This window comes from Lutzomyia longipalpis, chromosome 2, assembly GCF_024334085.1.
Source record: "Lutzomyia longipalpis isolate SR_M1_2022 chromosome 2, ASM2433408v1".
In the NCBI taxonomy this organism is placed as follows: Eukaryota; Metazoa; Arthropoda; class Insecta; order Diptera; family Psychodidae; genus Lutzomyia; species Lutzomyia longipalpis.
In genome coordinates, this window is record NC_074708.1 from 11,855,449 (window position 1) to 11,878,026 (window position 22,578).

Genomic DNA, 22,578 nt, shown 5'->3' on the forward strand with positions numbered 1-22,578 from the left:
TTTTGCCTAAATGCAAGCAAAATGCGATCCAACGAATTTCCGCTATTCGAATAAATTTTCATCAGTTATTCGTTGTATAACGACGAGATGCTAAAATTTTCCGGCGTAGTTGAATAAACGAGCTAGCGTCACGTAAACATGTTCAAGAATTAAAAACAATGAAACAAATAATTGAATAATAATAAAAAAGTTTAGAAATTAAGCATAGGAAGCATATTTTCAAGCTGAATTAGAGCAATAAGGATTAAATTCAGCAAAATTAGCAAAAAGTTTAAAAAATCAGTTCTATGGTCAACTACATTATCCAATCATGCAACTACAGTGGGAATTTAGGGATATAGCTGAAGGTAGTCGACGAGTTTTTTAGTGTGACAGTGTTGTTTGGAGCGAGAAGTGTTTTTGCTGATAAAGCGCGCCCCGTTTCGCCCCCTTTTTTTCGAGTTCTTCGTGAATCATGATGTGCCCCCGTGTTGTCCAACATCCTTGTGCATGTGAGCATTGTGCAAAAGAGCGCCCCACCCGTGCAAGCACCTAATTTTGTGATTTGAAAGAATTTGTGACCACTTTTGGGAGCTTCTGTGCGTTTTCTCTTCTCGTCGTGTGCGATTAGTGTTGGTCTTTTCTGGTTTTTCTTAAAAAGTGATTGTGAGACCGAGAGAAAAGCGCGGCGGGACGGAAGCAGCGAGCTATTGACACAATTTCTTAGCAAATCCGAGGTCACTCAAGTGCGTGCCTTCTGCGCATCTCACGGGAGATTCGGGGAGTGGGTGGCCTCGGGAAGCTGCAACGCGATGACTCACGGCGTCCCACTTGCAACGGTGCGCGTCAAGTGAAGATAGGGAAGAAATGGACGAGCAGGACCTTCTTAAGACGGTCGAATCCGTCCTCGGCAAGAATTGCGTGATTGTTGACTGCGAAACAACATCCACAGTGCGTGAGGAGGAAGTGTTGACCATCAATGGGGTACCAGTGCGATTGGATGGAAATGAGCAGGATGCCATAAAGACTGCTTTGAGTTCGGGACAAGTTCCACCGTGTGAGCTGCTCAATCAAATTCTCTACCAGGCAGGTATCTTACGGCAGCCAGTACGGTTGGAAACATCCCTGAGTATCAAGTCTTCAATTGTTCATACGGAGGAGGTCAGCGTGGCGCGTGATGGACGTATCCTGGATGAGAGGGTGCGGGAAAAGAAGGAGAATAACTGCTACACTAGTTCGTGTACGGAGATCTGGGAACCCGTTGGGTCACGCAGACAACCGGCGAAGGTGACACAGAAACTCGGTGATACACCTTCAAGTAGTGGATGCAGCATCCCACCCGCATCATCGTGTAAACTCACTGCAGATGGACGGAGCACCACTTCGGCCGGGACTATTAGCAACTCCGATTCTGGACATCATGGGAATACCTCAAGGACAACAATAAGGACTCCTTCATCCTCCTGCTACGATGACTTCTCCTCAGCCACCGAAGAGACTCCGAATTTCATCAAAGCACCACCTCAGGTTGGACATATTTTTTTTCTTTAGTTGTAAGAATTTAGCTTTAAGAATTTAGTTGTAAGAACTTAGTTATAAGAAATTAGATATAAGACCTTAGTTGTAAGAAATTAGTTGTAAGTACTTAGTTATAAGAATTTAGTTATAAGAAGATAATTGTAAGAGAGGAATTGTGAATCCTGGTGAAGGAAAACGGAGTATTATCCTCAAAACTTTCGGTTAAGACGGGTATGGCCATTTGAATGACTTAGTTTCAGGAAGGGCACTCTCTTTTCCGTAAGCAGAGGAAATCTCTGTGATTCTAAACAAAAAGGATTTAATAAGGATTAATAAGATCTCACAGATAATTCACGAAACCAGATAAAAGAAAATTGCTTCATGAACTCAACAGAATGACATCCCCAACTATATCATCAACATCTACATCTTGTTGTAAGAATTTAATTGTAAGACCGTAATTGTAAGAATCCAGTCAGGAATTTTTCGCAAATCATTCCGGAACGAGAAGTTGCTGACATGCCTTGCGAAACAATGTTCCGCTCCAGACTTGCGTTAACCCCAAGGGTGACCCACTAAACTGCGTAGCAATTAGTGTGCGTTAGGGGGTCAGTTTGCAAATTCCCCCATAAACTTCCTCAAAAAAAAAGTTCTGTAATTAGAAGCTTTTGGGAAACATTGAGGTCAATGTAAGACGGTATACCTCTGTGAGTAAGAAAATGCTAATTCGGTTAATTCCTGTCGATGGCATCGAATTGTGAAGAGTATAGTCAAGTGGATTGGAGACGATAAAATGTCAATTGATATTGATTAAACAGCAAGGGCAATTAACTTTTTGGGGTTTGAGACACACGTTGCTAAAAGATTTTAATAATTCCGATGATTCTTATGAGAGAAGTTTTCCATTTGCAGTACTTTTCTTAAGAATTTTATTTGAGGGAAAATTAAGAAGGTTTGGAATGATTAATGTCCATTTGAATCAGGATTTAGCATGTAATATTTTGCAAGTTTTTGCTGCGTTAATTTTCCTCATTTTTATTGAAAGAATTTAATTCTAAATTACGTCAGTTTGCACCAGATCGATTCGACTAAAATTACATAAAAATGTTAATGACCTTTGCCTTATTTTCTATCGATTTTTTTTCACGAAAATAAAGTTGATGGCATTGCATAAGGTCTTATTCAACACAACAATGATAACTTTCGTGTTTAGCTCTTCGTGTTTTGGAGTATATTATTATTTTGAGAAATGTATTAAAATTATAAAAATTATTCAATCAAAAATCGTGCAGAATATTAAAATTTAAAATATTTTATTTGAAGAATATTATCCATCAAATAAGAATCTTTTTAACAGAATAATAAGAAAGGATAATCCAAAAGTTTTCCCACAATAAATCTCGCACATCAGTATTTAATCCGATATGTAACCTTCTGTCGCAATATGCTTCCCCTAATTGCCAAATATTTGCACAATTTATATTTGTTTATCAACTCAAGTTCTCTTAGAGAGTTTGTGGTGCAATTATGTTCATTTAAGTGTTTACAGAAGATTTCAAAAGTATGAATTGTACTGCGGCGACGCTATTTTTGAAATTGTGGAAAACACACCCTCATTGGAATGCAGTTTTCAAGATGTTGGAAAACTTCTTTTTTTAAATAAACATTCAATGAATTATTTGCTCATTGCTAATATTTTAAACAAATAATTTACCTAATGATAGAGGATTGAATAGACTTTTCGTTTAATCGCTTATCAAATTTAACGCAAGGTGTCGCTACGGGACATTCAGCTCCCCTAGCGGAGAAAAACTTGGCGCCATTTTTTTTTGCTGTTTTTTAATTATCTCCAACTCTTCCTTAATCTTCTCAGTCGGTTTTTATTACATATCGTAATTTTTGCAAAGATTGTTTTTGTACGTTATCATATAACTCTATACTTTTTACTCGATCTTCTTCATAAATTCATCATCTCCTCAAAAAACCCCTCGTGATTTTCTGCTTTGTTGCGTGTTGTGAGTTTTTTTTATTATTTAAAGAAGAAATTATGAAGTTTTTGTTAATATTTATTTATACCTACAAATTTCATTATGAATACATTACGGGGAAAAAAAGATTCTCTCTCACTGAGCGCTCGTGAAAGAAGTGAACTGGAAAGTCTTGAGGAGTTTTTATAAAGAAAATCTTTTTTTTTAGGTATCAGTGGACCAACATCAGGACAATCAGGAAGATTTGGCGCCAAATAGTGTTCTCGTCTATCGGGATGGGATACTCGTGGCGGCCCCATTGGAGGCACTCATTCAGCACATGGTACCCACGTCGGATTACTACCCGGAGCAGAAGTTCCTCTTTGCCTTCCTCTTGAGCGGTCGTCTATTTCTCAAGCCAGTTGATTTGCTGGCAAAAGTGTGCCATTTGGGTGATTTGGAGCAGAAGAAGCTTCAGCTGGAGGGACGGGCCAGGGATGATGGGAAGTTGACATGTGTTGTGCGGAATTTTGTGCAACTCATCGCGGAGTGGGTGGAAACGTTCCCGTACGATTTCCGGGATGAGCAAATGATGATGATGATGAAGCAAGTTACGCAGAAGTGTATCGCATGCGATCCACGACTACGGCGGGATGTGGCGAATTTGCTGCAAACCCTCGTGGGGCGCCTCACAAAGTTGGAGCGCTATGAGGAATTCCTCGAGCGCCTGGGGCAGCAGGAATTGAGTCAGACCACCGATCTACAGCAACACAGTACAACACCCAGCGAAATGTGCCAATTGGTGCAGGATGTCACGGACATTTGCCCAAATCCAACAATTCTAGCCTACCAACTCACCCACATCGAACTCGAACGGCTATCCTACATTGGGCCCGAGGAATTCGTTCAGGCATTCAGCAAGGAGAACCCACCGAATCTCATGGGATCCGATGGTTCGGGCACATCGCACCATTCGGCCCACATGCCAAGCGGAAGTGGTGCTGGGGATGTCAAGAAGACGCGCAATCTTGAATCCTACGTACAGTGGTTCAACAGGCTAAGCTACATGGTGGCAACATCCATTGTCAGAGTGAGTAAACAAAATTCTTTTGCAAATTGTCACGCACACACCATCCTCCAGGCTAACATTTCCCGCGCGCATTCCCACAGTTTGCCTCCTCCCCCAACCCAAACCACGATCTCCTCCCCGCAAAGTACAACAAATTAATGGTTAGAACAGAATTTATGGGAAAATCGATAAGCTCACAACCAAAGCTCCCAACTCCATCTTCAAATATCGCCTTTTTTTTGTCTTGTTCTCTTTATACATTGCACAGTGTTTAGCGTAGGGTCTTTGTGTGTTTATTTTGCCATTCATCAGAAAATATCGCTCGAGTGTTTCACAATATTTGGGTCAAAAATGAAATTCAGCAAAATACCGGGATTGTTTCTTGCTGCCACTTGCTTAGGGCAAAATTTTACTCCCAAGAGGTTGATCATTCACTCAATTTTGAACCAACAAATGAGTTATTGGTTTATGTACTATTAGAAAATAGAAGTTTCTTAATAAATTAATTTTTGACTAAATAAAAATAAATAAGAGATGATTTACGAACAAAATAAGTCAAATTCTACGTCCAAAAGACTTGGTTTAAGTTCTAAAATTATAATAAAAATGGTTCTATTTCATTAATTCTTAAATCCTCTTTCAATGCAAAGAAAGAATCTATTGGGTCAGTCAGTTAAATCTCCGATTTAATGAATATATTGAGTGTAGCAGGTTCGAATCTGATCTGGGTAAAACTTTTTTTTTCTTTTTTTTCTCTCTTCTTTGTCTTAAACATTGAACTTTTATCAGAAACTTTTTATTTTTTAATGAAATCTTTATCTTTCCCTTTAAATGCATTTTTATCAGCTCTTTGGGTATATGAAATAGTACTCTTAACCCCTTTTTATACGTCTTCCTTAACCTCTTTTACGTCAACTTAACGTATTTCCAACTTGGGAAAATAATTAAATTATTTAAAACAGAGAAAATAAAATGTTTCAACGTTTGGGTGAGCGCAAGACAAAATGGTCGCGAAAGGGTTAATCAGAAACTTTTAGGTTATGTAAATTTCCGAGATAATTATACTAAGGTTATTTTTTTCTTAGCTCAATGAAAATTTACTAATTTAAACACAGTCAATTATTAATTTTTCTTTGTGTAATAAAAACAATATTAACAAACACTTATCAAAATCGGTTCAGTAGTTTTTTTTTAAATAAATAAAATTGTGAATAAATCCGATTTAAATAAATTTTACATGAAGTTATTTTCAGTTCAAAATCAAGTTCAATTTTTTTCTTATTCTGAACAAAATTTGAAGTTTATTAAATGAAAACAATTTCAACAAACTTATCAAAATCGGTTCACTAGTCTTTTTTTTAACAAATAAAATTGTGAATAAATCCGATTTAAATAAATTTTACATGAAGTTACTTTCAGTTCAAAATAAAGTTCAATTTTTTTCTTATTCTGAACAAAATTTGAAGTTGAATTGTCTATTTTAGATTTATCAAAATCGGTTAAAATTTCATAAAAGAAGCTGAAATATTTAGTTTTGTCACAAAACTTCTTGAGAAATTAAAAGAAACCTTAAAAGAAAAAAAGATTTTTTTGTCTTTTTATTAAAGTAAAATTTAACAAAATCAGTCAGCTTAAATTATATTATTTAAGATATTTTCTTTCTTTTAATTGTATCTCATTGGATTTTCCTTTCTTTTGAATAAAATGATAAATTTAAAAAGAAAACCTCTCCAAATCTCCACATTTTCCATTTATATATGCTCTCTATGCTTAATAAAATATTCACATAACTCACAATAATAATGCATCAAGATGATTTATATTGCCTTCCCTTCATTTGTGATACAATCTTAACAAATCATACACACTGTTTATTAGCTTCTTTTTATCACAAAAAATCTCTGTGCGCACAATCATCTCGCGCACAGAGATTTTATGCAAAAATAAATTATGTTTTTCAAAGTATAGAGAGAGAGGAAAAGCCCTCGCTTGGAGATTGGGTGGAAATCACTATAATTCCAAGTATAAAATTTTATGTTCTGAAACCGACAAATTGTCGATTAAATCGTCCATCTAATCTATTCTTGTATCTCCTCGAGCATACATGAGGTTTCGTGCGACCAGTTGCAATAAGATATGTGTATCAATTTAACGATCATTAATTTTTCTGCAATGTAATTCCCTCTGCTTGAGTGGAGATTTTTTTTTTATTTAAAGAAAAAAAACCTTTTTTTTTATTCATGTTGCAAAATATCAATTAATTCAATGTTTTGCTACTTACCACGGGGAGATGGTGGCAAAAGAGAGAACAAGCGAGTAAATCTGTGTAATAGATATGAGAGAGAGACAGGGGGGCGAGAAGGTGCAGTGCGGTAATTGCTAAAGTGATCATTTACCTCCTTCTCTTTGATAGTTGGGGATCCATCAGCAGCAAACAATTGCAAGTATCGAGTAGATGTTCTTGAAAAATTTACTATTATGCAATTTTTTTTATTAAAGTCCATCATAATTATAGAGATGTTTCTTTTCACATCACACACAAAAAAAAATGAGTAAGAATTGCAAATATGTCGGCGTGGTGTGTGTAGTTTCTCACTATCTACAAACTTTTCGAGGCCCTTTTGGTAGGGAAATGCAAAATATTGTAATGAGAATTTATCTAAATGAAAGATTTCGGATCTTTTGCATTGAATAAAAATTAAGGGGCAAACAACTACGGCAATTTCTGTGCAGTTTTTTTTGCGATCTCGCGCTAAGATCGATAAAATTTAGAGGAGAATTTTATTTATTAGAAAATCAATTAAAGCTTCTCTTAGCCGAAAAAGCTTGAGAACGTTTCGTTTTTGGCAAACGATGTGGAGGCGCCTGGCTTTTATTCCAATCTTCAAAAGAAAATTAATATGAAAACGAATAGTTCTGCCTTAATTGTTCTAAATACTTTAGCTAAAATTTTTTAGAATAGTTAAATGGAGGCGCCTGAAAATTTGCAAAAACTTCAGATTAGGCGCCTAGTTCAACCTGGAGCATCTTTTTTGTCTTAGAATTAACTTAAAATTAAAAGATTAATTCTAAGATTCACCTCATACCTCCATAAGTATTCTGAATGATCAGAATTTTTAAATGGAGGCGCTTGGTTAAATTTTTATGCCTTCATTCTGAGTAAAATTAGTTAAAGATCATACTTAAGTAGATTAGATTAAGAAAATTCTTAAGCTCCTTCATTTTGATTCTGATTAATCAGAAACTTAAAATGGAGGCACCTGGTAATTTTCAAGACTTCTATGGGGAATCAAATTCAGCTAAAAGATTTAATTAGATCTGTAGAGTTCATGACGTCAACTTTAGTTACAAATTATCAGTATAGGGGAGAGATGGAGACGCCTAGTTTTACCTGATATATTCATTTTCATTCAAAATTATCATAAAATTTGAATGGAGGCGCCTAGTTATTTTAACGGTCTTCATTTTAATTCAGAATTAGCTGAAAATTTTAATAAATCTGACACATCTTTTCTGCTTCAAATGATCAAAAAAATGAGATGGAGGCACGTAGTTAGTTTGGAAAGCTCTACTTTGATTTAAATATAAATGTAAATCTAATTAGAAGAGATCAAAGTCTCAAAAAAGATTCATTTGAAAAAAAAAACATTGTTAGAAATTTTAAACTCAAAATTATAGCCAAAAGTTTAAAGTAGAATACCTAACTCATGGACATGCCTAGCTGCTCCTTTATGATTAAGAATTATCTTAAATCAAAAAAAAATTTTTTTTTGAATTGATAAAGACTTTCCTTCTACTCGGCGCCTCTACGTTCTAAATGATCAGAAAAGAAAGAAAATTGAAATGGAGATCCTTGGTTTTAATCTTTCATTCACTTTTAAATCAAAATTAAATAAAAAATTAAGAAAAAAAAACTAGAGCCTCTACTCTGGCATAAAATCTGACGTGAAAAAATCGTAAAAAAAGCGTTTTCTCCAAGACAAATATACTGCTTTTCATGTCAAATTAACGCTGAATTGCCCATGATGGCAATATCTGATTTTACTTAGAAATATTCATAGAATGCTTGAATATTTAGTCGCATAAAGTCGGGAAAGTCATTTTTAATTCAAATTTAGTCAAATATTCAATTCTTTGACGATTTTTATATCACTTTAATGGGTTTTGAGAAAATCAATAGACATGAAATCCAGTATAGTTCATCGTTTTCCATACAAAAGGGAACTTTTACAATTTTTGCTCTAGCGGCTAGAATTTTTAAGATATCGACTTGAAATTAAAAACAAATAAAACTTTTGGAGTTTATGCATCTTTTAGTGGCAGAAGTTTTCATGTATCTCAATCCAATCAAAAGTTATTCGCGGTTAAAATCTTGCCCTAATTTCCTGGCATAACTTCTAGTTTAACTCGGCGTTTCCATTTTAGTATAAAAATATGAAAAAGTTAATTCGTTTGATTCTATCAAGAATATTTTCTTTTATTTAAGAATTTTAAGATATTTTTTTAAATGTTTTTTTTGTTGCTCTGTGAGAAGAAATTATTAAATTTCAGATATCTAAAAATAAAATTAGTACTTTAACCCAAGACACATTTCGTGCTATAAAATAAAAATGACTAAAGATTCCAATCATCCCAAAAAATTCGATTTATCGTGCAGTCTACAATAGAATTCTTTCTAATTTTTCTAATCTTGCGGTCTTAATTACTCCGAAATATTGAAAAAAAAAAATTAAAGAAAAGTCAGATCCAGTCTTCCCTTCCCTTCCAATGATAACACTTATCCACCCCTTTTGAGAAGAATATTAATTTGCATAATATGTAAAGTAATTTGTTTCCTATTTTTATTATCTCATTTCTTCATATTTTGCAGCATGGTAAGAAGAAACAGCGCGTCCGGTTGATGGAATACTGGATTGAGGCGGCACGCGAATGCTTCAACATTGGCAACTTTAACAGTTTAATGGCAATTGTGGCGGGCCTAAATATGTCACCGATTGCAAGACTGAAGAAAACATGGGCCAAGGTTCAATCGGCCAAATTCTCCATTTTGGAGCATCAAATGGATCCGAGTAGCAATTTTAGTAGCTACCGATCGACGCTCAAGGCGGCTGTGTGGCGATCATCGGGCGCCACGGATGAGAGGCAGCGTATTGTAATTCCCTTCTTCAGTTTACTAGTCAAAGATCTGTACTTCCTCAATCAAGGATGCTCAAATCGGTAAGTGTGCCCCTGAGCCCCCTTTTCTCTTCGTCAATTGAATTTTATCGCATTTTATGCTTCTTCCTCTGCGCCATATAACTGCGAATTTATTTGCGCCCCAAGGTTTCACATTACACACCACTCTTCTCAACTTCCCCACGCGAGATTATTTATCTGCGTATGCTTGCGATTTTTGCTTGAGAATTTCTCTCTTATTCTTGTGAGACAAAAAAAATATACGAAGGCGGCAAGAAATGCCCCAACGATCGGTATCTTCGCGTCTCTTTGCTTGGGAGATGTGTTAAAAAAAGAAGAAGAAGAGAACAGAGTAAAAAAGTAAAAATTGCCAGAGCAGAACGCACATATCTCGCACTCTTGTTCAATTTGGGGTTCACTGGGGCATTTTGATGGATTGTTTACCAATTTTCTGGCACAATTAAATTTATGTCTCAAGATTTATCTCCTGGTGCTCTCGGGAATTTTTTATGCTTCGTTTAAGAGACAAATTTGGGAGTGTTTTGTCAACCAAATCACATTGAAAGAGTTTTTATTTTGTCAAAGCTCAAGTGGCTAATCAAATTGCCAAAATGAATGATAGACATTTCCTCATTTGGGGATGAAAAAATAATGCTTGTCAGCACTTAATTTTGCGTGGGTGGGGATTTGTAAATCACAATGTTCTCAACATGAGAGATTTCTGTATCAAAAGACGGATTACTTTACTTTTATTACTTTGTAGGAAATTCTCATAAAATCTCAACTACAAGATGAAAATGATTTTTGGAAGATAGCACAGGAATGGATGATTGAAGTGTCGTTGGAATAAATTTTCTTAATTTACGAGAAATTCATTATATTAAAGCTATTTCCTTTATTTAAAGCTGTTTCAGTTTAGAATAAATTGGAAGATTTTAAAAATAAATCGAATTAAACAGAACTAATTGTAACGGAACATAAGAAACAGAAAGAGAATTCTGTAGAATATGGAAAATCAGATTTCTGCAGAAGTTAAAAAATACGAATAAAGCAAAGCTTGAGAATAGCATAAAGCTAGAATTCTACAGAAGACAAGAAAGTAAAAAAATCCAAGATAAAAGGCCTTATTCAGCGACCAAGAAAACCTTGAAATTTTCTTGAAATCTTGAAATTTTAGTACAAAATTCAAAGATTTCAAGGGTTTCTTGGTCGCTGAATTAGGCCTTTTATTTTGGATTTTTTTACTTTCTTGTCTTCTGTAGTGAGGTAAAAATTAAATAAAAATGTAAGGTGAGTAAAAATTTTAAAAAAAAAGGCAAAACACAACTAAATTGTGTTTTTTTAAGAATTCAAAAAAGAGAGAGCAAAGAACTACTTAGTATATGTTCTGCCGAAGCAAGAACAATGCTGTACTTAAATTTAAGGTAATTCAATATTAATATTAATATTAAGAATTTCAAATGAATATTGGACGTGCCCAATTCGATTGCGTCCTCTTGAATGGTAGCGGTTAGAAGGGCGATGTGTTGTTGTGCGAGGTTCCTGTGTACGGCGCATGTTTCGTTGCATCGGTCGACGGCGTTCTTCGAAATTGCGCCGTTCTGGAACGCTTAATTGATCGCGACGAATAATTGGTCGCTCAGGCGTGCGGCGACGCACATCGCGTCCTCCCGTTCTGTGGCGTTCGGAACGATCACGTACGTTCTCCCGCCATCCCGGCCTATGGCGTCCGTGCCGGTGATCGGATATCGGTGATCGTGCCGGTGATACGTGATGTACGCTCTCCCGCCTTCTCGGCATATTGCGTACTAGAGAATTGCGTCTTCTCAGTCTGTAGCGCAAATCGCGGTGTCCTCCAACAGTGTAACTATCATTAAATTCATCCCTTCGGGGCATCTTTGACAATTCAGTTGTCAGCAAATAGGGGTAACTGGGGTAAAATGGTGAATCGGAAGAAAATTAAAATTAATATCTCAAAAAGTAGTGGGTATTAATCTGTCTAATTTTGCCTAATCTAAAAATTTCAAACTGACTTTGCGGGATAAGCGAAACCGGAAAGAAATTCAGCAGAACATGAGAAACTAGAATGAAACTCTACAATTAATCCAAGATAAGTTCCACACAAATCATAATAAACCAGAACAAATGATAGATTATTAAAAAAAAATGTACTGGTAAGCTGACCAAGCTTAAGAGAGCTGTGTTTCTTTCAGTGTACCAATTTTGTGAAAGCAAACTAGAACGCGAATTAGTTTAAAAACGCGCAAAGTCAGAAAAAGTAGAAAAGTCATACGCTAATAAATCTTTAGAAGGCTATATCTCGAGAACGGATCCATAGATTTTCATAAATTTTTTTTTGTTTGAAAGGTCATAAAGTCAGCTATAAAATATCGAAAAATTAGAAAAATTTATGACGCCATTTTCGAAAAATTTGAGTTCGAAATTTTCGAAAACTTTGTTTTCGATTTTAGCGCCTCTTGCGGACATTTTTTGAAGTTGCAATGTTCTAGACATTTGTAGGGTTTCACGAAACCTTTCATTTGCGCTTGAGTTGATCAAGATCGGACTTGTAGAACCCGAGATATGACATGCCAACTTTGGAAGGCTATATCTCGAGAACGGATCCATAGATTTTCTTCATTTTTGGCATGGAGCTAGATAATATGGTCAGCTATAACATATCAAAAAATGAAAAAAAAAATTATGTCGCCGTTTTCGAGATATTCATCGAGAACTCATCGAAAATGTTGTTTTTGATTTTTAGCCCCCTAGCGGTCACTTTTGAAACTTTTGATGTTCTAGAGAGTTGTAGGGTTTGTTGAGAGCTTTCATTTGAGCCCGGGTTGATCAAAATCGGTCAAGCCGTTTTCGAGTTATGGTCGATTTTCGATGAAAAATTGTGGCGGCCATATTGACTAAACCGCTCGACCGATTTTCGAAAATGAGGTATCGTTGGAAAGGTCTTGATGGCCCCTACAACATATCAAAATTTCAGATTTTTAGCTGTTACAGGGGCTGAGATATAGCGAAAACAAAGTTTTAAGGTTATTCAAAATGGCGGACGCGGGGGTGGGGGGTGGATTTGACCTCATAATCGGATTTCTTCAGGTCGATATTTAAACTTTGCCGTTTACCGCAAGTCTCTATCTATCACCGTTCTCTTGCAAATTAGCTCTGAACTCCGGACGGACGGACGGACGGCCGGCCGGCCGGAAAAAAATTTTTTTGGCGCATACGTTTTTTGGAATGTGGGGACCCTAATTCGTGCTCATACCAAGTTTGAGCCCGATCTGACGACTTTCGATTTTGCTCGGTACACAAAAGCTGTGTCTGAAAGAAACACAGCTAATTATACAAATTTTGCAGAACCTAAAAAAACCTACATTGAGAAGAACAAGGATAAAACAAAACTAAAATAATTCTTCAAAACTTACGTAAAACGAAACGTCCAGTTACGAAACTTTTATGTTGGTTGTCTTGATAAAATGTTTAAAGGTTCTGTGAAAATAAATTCGAATTGTTCATGTTTCTGGTTTCTCATGTTTCGGAGAATCTATTTTGATGTTTTCCGATTTTTTTTAATTCTGAATTTTACAGAACTAATTTGATTTGGAATTTCGTATGTTCTGTGAAACCTTCCCGGGTTTCTCGTGTTCTGCGGAATCTTCTCTTGTTTTTTTTTTGTTTCAAGTTTTACGAAACGTTTTTTTTTTTTCAATATTTTATGAAACCTTTTTTCGTATTCTGAGAAACTTTTTTCTCTTATACGAATCTACAAAAGTAATTTAGAAATTCGTATGTTTTGCAGAACTATCTCTGGTTTCTCATGTCCTGCGGAACCTTCTCTGGTTTCTTATGTTCAAATGAACTTTTTCAAGAATACTTTAAACCTATTTCGTATTTTGAGGAACTTTTTTCTCTTATTTTGTTTCTTCAAAAGTAATTTAAAGGTTCGTTGCAGAACTATCTTTGGTTTCTCATGTCCTGCAGAACCTTCTCTTGTTTCGCATGTTTTGCGGAACTATTTTATTATTTTCTGCATTTTCCGGAACCTTTTCTCTTTTTTTAAAGAAATTTCAAGAATTTTGGTTAAGAATTGTCTTTTTTAGGCAATTTTGAAGTCAATTTTCGGTCTCTCTCAATTTTAAATATTTTCTAAGGAAAACTTAATTTTTTTAAACATTTCTTTTAATAATTTTCTTTCTGATAATCTTTACAGCCTCCCGAATGGTCAGATCAACTTTGAGAAATTCTGGCAGCTGGCAAAGCAAGTGACGGAGTTTGTTTCGTGGAAGCAGGTCCGGTGTCCATTTGAGAGGCATGCAAATATCATAAAATTCCTCCAGATGAGTCCAATTCTCACGGAAAATACTCTCTCAATGGTTTCCTTTGAATTGGAACAGCCCGAAAATAATCACGATAAAGAGCGATATAAAACACTCAAAAGTGAACACAACAACCACTAAAAAGGAAAGAAAATTGAAACTTATGATGACCTCCAATGGAGGAATTTTCCTTTATACTTTCTTTTCTTTTAAGAACGAAAAAAAAAACTTTTTTAAGGCAAAAGATGAAAATGAAAAAATTCAGACGAGAGGAATGAATGTTTGAGTTCATTTATGTATGCATTGCAAGCACTACACAACTCGATACTTACAGTATCACTATATTTTCTACATAATACAATGTAATTTTTTATAAGAAGAAACAAAACAATTTAATATATTTAAATTTTTTAAATTTTAAGGAAAAATCTTATATAAGAATTTGTACAAAGTATGTCTGTGACGTAATGGCGCACCGTTTTTTTTTTTAAGAATTACTACAAAATAATTTTTCAAAATATTGTACAAGAAATCTCAATTTTTCTCGCTTTTTATTAAAAAAAAAAAACAATTATTCATAGAGAGAGTGGCGAGAGGAAAAGAAGGCAAGGAACGTTAAAAAAAAACTTAAAGAATCTTTTATTTTTCCCTTTTAAATGGCACTAAAGTAGATAAATATAAATAGGATACATATCATTGTATTTTCTCATCATTCCGCAAGAAAAAAAACTTTTCTTCACTTAAAAAGGATATTTTTTAATGAAGAATTCGCCTAATGAAAAACATAGCAAAGTGAAATCTGTCTCGAAATATTGATACAAAAAAACAAGAATAAATAAATAAAAAAAAAGAAGTAAAAAAGCAGTATTAGACGAGGTGGGAGGTAATATTGTATGATTTATAGATAAAAGCTGGCTTAAATTTGTAGATGATAGCAAAGAGAGATATTGTAGCACTTATGGGATGTAATTATTTGGTAGGACGCAAAGGTATAAGAAGGTGAGAAAAGATGGAAATAAAGCATTTAAATGAAGCAACTTTCCTTTTATTTTAATTAATTTTAATTTTCTTACTAAAATCACAACAAAATTGCAGCTCAGGACGAAAAGGATGCGTCTCACGCTCCACCGCAATTGCTGGAATCAGCTCCCAATGCTAAGGATGTAAGTAGAGTCCGTCGGCCAGGGTAGACACCCAAATTCTCCCAATTTATCCATGAAAGACGTGCCGTGAGATCTACAAGAAAAATTTATGGAGAGAATAAAAATCAAATAATATACACAAAATGCAAATTTATCTGAAACTTTATTGGTCAATTGAGGGAGTTTTATGGCTTTTTTGTGAGATTTTTAAAAGCTTCAGCGGTTTATTGAGCTTCTCATCGGCTACTAAATGTGGCAACGGTAAGTCTAAAGAGGGTTAGTCATTCTAGTATGAATCAGTCCCCAAGGAGGTAACCAAATTTTGTTTTTAAATTATCGTAGGGCATTACTAAAGACTCAAGAAAATCGTGGCAATTTCCCGGAAAAGCGCTGGGAAATATACGAATTTTCACATTTTATGTCAAAACGGGTGCAAACTTCTTTGATTTTTTTCTTAATTTCTAGTTATTCTAGAAAATTCTTTTCTGTGCCATATGAAAGCTATTTAAAGGCCTAACAATATATATTTAAACCATTTTCCTACGGTGGAAAACTCGTGAGATTTTCCGGCATTGAACTATTCTTTCGCTTCCCATTTCTCCAATATTGAACGTGACCAATTTTAAAATATCTCATTTTGTAGCATTTTTAATTATCTTTCATTTGGTATAGCACTTGCAGGGAAAATCCGCTGGGAAAACTCGCTACAGAATGATTTTCCAAAGTTAAGCACGTTTTCGCATTGGACAAAAAGAGATGGACAATTTTTTCTCTTTGATGTTTCCAGAATGTTCTAAGAATTCCCCTAGAAAAAAATTGTCCATCTCTTTTTCTCCAACGCGAAAACGTGCTTAACTTTGGAAAATCATTCTGTAGCGAGTTTTCCCAGCGGATTTTCCCTGCAAGTGCTATACCAAATGAAAGATAATTAAAAATGCTACAAAATGAGATATTTTAAAATTGGTCACGTTCAATATTGGAGAAATGGGAAGCGAAAGAATAGTTCAATGCCGGAAAATCTCACGAGTTTTCCACCGTAGGAAAATGGATTAAATATATATTGTTAGACCTTTAAATAGCTTTCATATGGCACAGAAAAGAATTTTCTAGAATAACTAGGAATTAAGAAAAAAATCAAAGAAGTTTGCACCCGTTTTGACATAAAATGTGAAAATTCGTATATTTCCCAGCGCTTTTCCGGGAAATTGCCACGATTTTCTTGAGTCTTTAGTAATGCCCTACGATAATTTAAAAACAAAATTTGGTTACCTCCTTGGGGACTGATTCATACTAGAATGACTAACCCTCTTTATGATTATTCTTCTCCAAATTAATTAATAATGACGAAATTAGGCGCGAGAAATTGATTTTACGACAGAAAAGTTCATAAATTGTCATTAATTTTTGATAATTTCAGTGTAAAGTCAATCATAACGCGTCCAGTTATTAGAGTTGGTATACCACAACGCGGATGGGTCAGTCTATGCGTTGTAATTTAATTTGTAAGTAGGATTAGTAGGCAAAGTTGATTTTTTTATGAAATTCATCAATTCGAAAGACAAAAATGGTTATATCTCAAGTTCCACAAGACCTACAAAAATTTCGAGACTAGTTCTGGAAAGGTATTGAAATAAGCTATAATCTGACATATATTTCAATAATTTTCAAGGTCACCTCCAGAACACAAAATGGCGGATTTTTGTTCAACAAAAACAGTTTTTTTCACTTTTCGTTCTGAAGGAATGGTCCTAGAGGTTTTTGATGTTCTAGAAAGTTGTAGAGTTTTGCATAACCTTTAATTTGATACCAAATTGAGCAAAATCGGACAAGCGGTTCAAGAGATATGGCTCTTAGAACTTTTCAAATTTAAGAATTTTTCAAATGGCCATATCTTCTAAACGGCGACATGGAATTTCTTCATTTTCGGACTGGTGATAGATATTGAGTCAGGCTACAACATATCAAAAATTCAAGGAAATCTATGATGGGGATTCGCAGATATAGCTCCTTAAAGTTAGGCAATTTTTGTTTTTGTTTTTAGCGCCTCTTGCGGATGCTTTTAAAACTTGAAATGTTCTAAACAGTTGTAGGGCTTCTTGAAACCTTTCATTTGATACCAAGATGATCAAAATCGGTCAAGCCGTTCTCGAGTTATATCGAAAAAACACTTTTTGCTTTAGGCCGCCATATTTGCTAAACCGCTTGACCGATTTTCAAGTATGAATTGTTTATGAAAACATCTCACTGAGCTCTACAACATACTAAAATTTCAGATCTCTAGCTGTAAGGGAAATGGTTTAAGGTATTTCAAAATGGCGGACGGCGGCCATCTTGGATTTTGAAAATGCGAAAAAATGAAATTTTACACCCACATTTCTATAGAAAACTTCAAACCGGAAGTCTCTATCTTTTACCGTTTTCGAGCTATAAGGCAAAGTTTGGGCGAGCGGCAGGCCGGCAGGCCGGCCGGATCAAAAATTTTCCACCACCATTTTCGTAAGGTGGGATGTCTAAAACGTGCTCATGCCAAGTTTGAGCCTGATCTGAGGTGGTCGGTTTTTCCGATGATTACAATGCCACGATTGTGGTATACCAACTAATTCGAAAGAATACGAAATTGTGAGAAATATTTGAAAAGGACGTTATGTAAATTACACGAATAAGGTTTTCCAATCAGCTACAATTAAGAGTATGTGATTCCAAAGGAGTTTATTCATCTTGTATGAAAAAACTCATCAAGAAAATAATCGAAATACGCGTATTTTCTATCTTTCACACAGCTTATAAAAGGCTGGATCTTAACACTTGGAGGACAAAACTGGTACTTGCTGCCAATTTGATAAAAATGATAAATTTGATCAGAATAAAAACAAACTAACTTGTAATAAATTCTACATTGATGTGTAGGCGACTTCAAAGACTTCAATCTCGTCGAATGAAAATCTTTAAAAAGGTTTTCCTTATGAAAGAAACCTATGTGTTTTACCTATAAAAATGCAAACAGTGACGTAATAATGCGGAGAATCATAGAAATATCTTGTTTAATTCGATCAAGCATTAGCAATAATTCATCATTCTTTAACAGTGGCAAAAAAAAGCGATAATAACGTCATGGTTTGTATTTTCGTGGCCACTTTGTCCAATTATGACCTTCTATGTGATTTTCAGTCACATGTGGGGGATGTGGCCCAATTCTGACCTCCTTTAACCTTTTTTTAAATATAACTTAAAACCGATAAAACTGTAAATGTAGAAAGTTATGGGAGTAAGAAGAGCATTAAATGGGCTTTAAAATGGAACCAACTTTAAGAACATTGTTATTTATTTTATACCATTTTTTCTCATTCTGCGTGGACCCTTGGAGGTCGGAATCGGGCTATGTTCCTCTACTAATATTTCCCCTATTAATTATCTTTCCTTCGTTATAAAATGTTTTTGATTCCTTAATTAATACTTAAAAAATAAATTTAAAAATTGTTCAATTGTTTATCTCTTCTCCATATTTTGTACATAACGTCCTTTACGAAATTGATTTATTTATGAAATAATATAAAATGAACTAATTCGCGGATTTATTTAGAATATTAAACGAATTTTCTGATAAAAAAATGAACAAAGAAAGAAACTAAAACTAGTTAATTCTTTTTTACGGAAAATAATTTTTTCTTTAAAAAGCAATTTTTTCACGAAAATTTAGAATTTCTTTTGTAAAACTAATAACTTCTATTTAACTTTTAATATCTATTTTCTGCTCGTCAAATATATAATTTTTCATTTAAAGAATTAAAGTTTTTTTTTATTTAATTTTAACTTCTCAAAATTAAATTTAATGAATAAATTTTAAAATCAATTAAACTTTTAGTCAAAAATATGCAATTTAACTCACCACTTGTATTCCAATGAGCCCTGTCTGCCTTTATCTCACCCCTGAGACACTTTTCCACATAAGTCAGAGGATCATAATCTGCCTCCAGAACTTCCCTGAGTAGAGCTATGTAGGCAATAGCTAGCCTCAGGGTATCAATTTTACTGAGACGCTTTTCATAGGGAAAGGTCGGTACGTGGACTCTCAGCTCATCGAATGCGCTATTTATGCTTCTGCAGAGGACAAAGAACTTCCTTCAAGGAATGAAAATTAAATCAAAAGAAAAATAAATGTTACCCATTTGGTGCTGAACGAAGCATTCTCTTTCTCTCACGAATATTTGTCTGTTGGCGTTGAATTTTAAACGGAGGTGTTCCATACGGTGAACAAGATCCTTGAATATTGTTCCCAACCCCTTGGAGATCTCCATGGCTTGTGGATGTTGATGGCTCAACAAGCTGACAATCTACTAAAAGAAAGAAAAGCTTGAAATCCTTCGCTCTTCTTCGACCGTTGTCTTCTCACCTGGATGATGAGGTCCTGCTGCAAATTGCGTCGCATGATGCACATTCCCAGGATGTTTGAGGCCCCCGCCTGAGTTGGTGCCTCCTAGTCTTAGGCTGCTTGAAATGCCAGAAGTTTGAGCTGTACCCCCGCCAAAGACACACGATGGAAGGTCCGACATGAGATCATCCTCAAAGGTGTGAAAATTCAGGGAGCAACTCAATGGGGGCGATGAAGATGAATCTGGTATTTGATTCCTCACAAGTTTATCCATTTTTCACACTCACAGAAAATTCTTTTTTTTTCACAAAAATTTTCACAAAATTCTGCACAATTTTTCAGCCACAGAGGAAATCACTTCTTCACAAAATTGGAGAGAAAATTCAACTGACAAGGATGCTGAAGGTCCAACCATTTTATATGGCACCCTTGGAAACGGATGCTGCGGAAAGGATAATGCGCACACCCACCGAATTTTATTGGCTCCCTCGACATGGAAGGATACCAAACCACGCCCTTTTCTTTGCTAACAATGCTGGGAAATTGTGTTTGGAACAATGTTTGGGATGAGAAAATCATTAAAATTTTTACAGAAAATTATTTTTCTTACAAATTCTTAAAGTTTGTTTTTGGAAATTTTGAGCAGTATATTCTTATTTATTTAAATTCAAATTCGTTTAAAGAAGATGATTTCCGTTTATTTATTCTAGTTTTTTTTTTAATTTGTGATTCTTCTTTAATAATTTATGAAAAATAAAAGAACCACATAATATAACTTTTAACATTAAAACTATTTTTCGTCGTCATTTATAACCAACACTCTTCAGGGATTTTTTTACTGAAAATTGAACTCAAAATCACAGAAAATTTTTACTTCATAATTTAATTTCTAAATAAATAAATTAAATATTAAAGGAAAATTGAGCAGAAATTTTCTTAAAAAAGATGATTCATGTTGAATTCTATCTCATACACAGGGTTAGCATAAAAAGCTAAAGTTTAAGGATGGGAAAATGGTCTGAAAAACTGATTTTCCATTGGAATAACAAAAACTGCTTGGAGAGAAAGTTGTAGTGTGGACAATTTGCTAAAGGATTGTATTCTTTATAAATTACAAAAGTTTTAACAGTGTTTTAGGAAAATTTTTAGTTAAGAAAATATATCAAACTAGTCAACCCGAGCCCCCAATCACGTGTGAGCAAACTCCATTTTAAACTATAATAGGGGGGCGTATATTAGTAGGGGGGATGAATAATACGGTAGGTACCAGAAAAAATTTTAAAATAAAAAAATCCCGTTATCTGACCCTTCAGCAGGTAGAAAATGGGAAAAAATCAATTTTTCTGTGGGGGCGCTATAAAGAGGGTAGGGGGCGGAATCTCGTATAGCGCTTGCAACTCGTATTGACCCCCTCTACCCCCATACCAAATTTCATCAAGATCGGCCCAGCCGTTTCGGAGGAGTTCATGTGCCACAGACAGACAAACATTTCAGCTTTATATATTAAGATTAAGTTACTTAGCTTTCCCCATTTTTCCCTTAAAATTTACCATGAATCTGGCTTAAACGTAAAAATAAATCAATCAAGAAAAAAGAAATAACAAAAATCTAAAGTTAAACTTAATTGTCGAATTTAAATGGAAATTTTGGGGAGTGTGTATTCAGTCATGGAGAAAATTTCGGTGGTGTGGAAAATTCGAGGATGTAGAGTGTGTCTGCATTTGATGGCCAAACAATTACCAACAGACGAACATATACATTTTCCACCCTTACTCACTGAATCCTCCCACTATGCGCGAATTTCCCCCAAAAAGGGATCTGCTGGTGGCATATTTCGTACAAATATATTTCCTGCGGGACAATCACCCATCAAGGAAAAATAAAAGGAGTTTATGCATTCTGGAATAAGAATCAGCGGGTGGCATGCAGGTGTCTCAATTGGGATGAATTTCTGCAAAACTCACAAACGAGACGCTCGGAAATGTGATTGACACACTAAATGCGGCATAATAATAAATATTTATCCAGAGGGTTGAGCCTGATACACTTCAGCCATAAGATGGGGCGATAATAGTTTTTGCGCTTGGCCCGTCGCGTGCACATCAATTGTCCTTTGGCGGGTGCACCATCCTTTACGCGAGACCGCATGAGGCAACACTTGAAATTAATTTATTTACACGGCCAATTAATCAAGCCGTAATCAATGGGCTCTTCTCATTCCTTGCCGCAAATTTTGTGGCGTGTGAAGCACACCCGAAAGCAGATGTTTTCGGTCACGTGCCAAGGGCCTCGTGTCACGAGCTGTATGGACAAAGGAGGAGGTGGATTTGTGCTGTACAAGACCGCCAATCCCATCAAAATTCATCGTTTGCAACTCACGTGCGCGCGTCTTCAAAGCACATCCTACCCCTTCTGGCGGGTCCTAAGGACTTATTTTAGGGTGCTGTGATGACAGGGCTACAAGGACGTGGGCCTTGCAACAGGCTGAGATTTACGATCTAGCAATTTTCCAAGCACACCCCGAAGCGAATTAGAGGGCAATTTCCTCTTGTAGGAAGGAAGAGGTTTTGTTGGGAATATAAATTCAATTCACATGCAATTGCTTCTAAAGGAGGGTGTTTAAAAAGTTATCAAAACTCAATAAAAACATTGTTGTTTTGTTATTTTAACAAATCCTATGGGAAAATGGATTGGATTCATTTAAGGAATTAGAGGGAAAATTATATAATTTTATTGTCAAACGTCTATTTCATTGATCAAATGGATTTTGTAGTAAAAACTTCATATAAGATTCCAAAGTCTTAGGAATAAAATTGTGACTTTGTTTAGCGACTGTCTATATGATCTAATAGTCAGCGCATAAAGCTCTTAAATAAATACCTCATAATAATTCTTAAGAAAACTTTAAAGATTTTCCACAGATTGTAACATTATTTAAACTAAAAATTCAAGCCATTACCTTCTTTATTGTACGAAATGTATCTTATAGCTTCTTTTAAGTCTTTTAAATAGACTAGGGTGTAGATTCTGATAA

At 35.0% G+C, this 22,578-nt stretch overlaps 2 protein-coding genes across 2 annotated transcripts; one reads left to right on the forward strand and one right to left on the reverse strand.

The window, feature by feature from the left end:
* Positions 1–343: 343 nt before the first annotated feature.
* On the forward strand, positions 344–15,066 carry LOC129790684 (ras-GEF domain-containing family member 1B-like). The gene is made up of 4 exons (XM_055828349.1): positions 344–1,506; positions 3,694–4,554; positions 9,404–9,750; positions 13,928–15,066. Exons 1-4 carry the CDS (start codon positions 847–849, stop codon positions 14,172–14,174), a joined length of 2,115 nt encoding a protein of 704 aa, XP_055684324.1. The 5' UTR covers positions 344–846; the 3' UTR covers positions 14,175–15,066.
* A 38-nt stretch (positions 15,067–15,104) lies between these two features.
* Positions 15,105–19,910, reverse strand: LOC129790733 (twist-related protein 1). Its single transcript, XM_055828411.1, has 4 exons — positions 19,566–19,910; positions 19,338–19,506; positions 19,062–19,273; positions 15,105–15,269 (listed from the first exon to the last, which is right to left on the reverse strand). The coding sequence occupies exons 1-4, from the start codon at positions 19,816–19,818 to the stop codon at positions 15,151–15,153; spliced, it is 753 nt and encodes a 250-aa protein (XP_055684386.1). The 5' UTR covers positions 19,819–19,910; the 3' UTR covers positions 15,105–15,150.
* Positions 19,911–22,578: the final 2,668 nt, after the last annotated feature.

Excerpts from the sequence above, each read along its gene's own strand:
- LOC129790684 (XM_055828349.1), top strand. The coding sequence starts at position 847 with ATGGACGAGCAGGACCTTCTTAAGACGGTCGAATCCGTCCTCGGCAAG. Across the intron at positions 1,507-3,693 it reads TCATCAAAGCACCACCTCAG|GTATCAGTGGACCAACATCA; the intron begins GTTGGACATATT and ends CTTTTTTTTTAG. Across the intron at positions 4,555-9,403 it reads TGGCAACATCCATTGTCAGA|CATGGTAAGAAGAAACAGCG; the intron begins GTGAGTAAACAA and ends CATATTTTGCAG.
- LOC129790733 (XM_055828411.1), bottom strand. The coding sequence starts at position 19,818 with ATGGATAAACTTGTGAGGAATCAAATACCAGATTCATCTTCATCGCCC. Across the intron at positions 19,274-19,337 it reads CTTCGTTCAGCACCAAATGG|AAGCATAAATAGCGCATTCG; the intron begins GTAACATTTATT and ends TGTCCTCTGCAG. Across the intron at positions 15,270-19,061 it reads GGCTCATTGGAATACAAGTG|ATCTCACGGCACGTCTTTCA; the intron begins GTGAGTTAAATT and ends TTTTTCTTGTAG.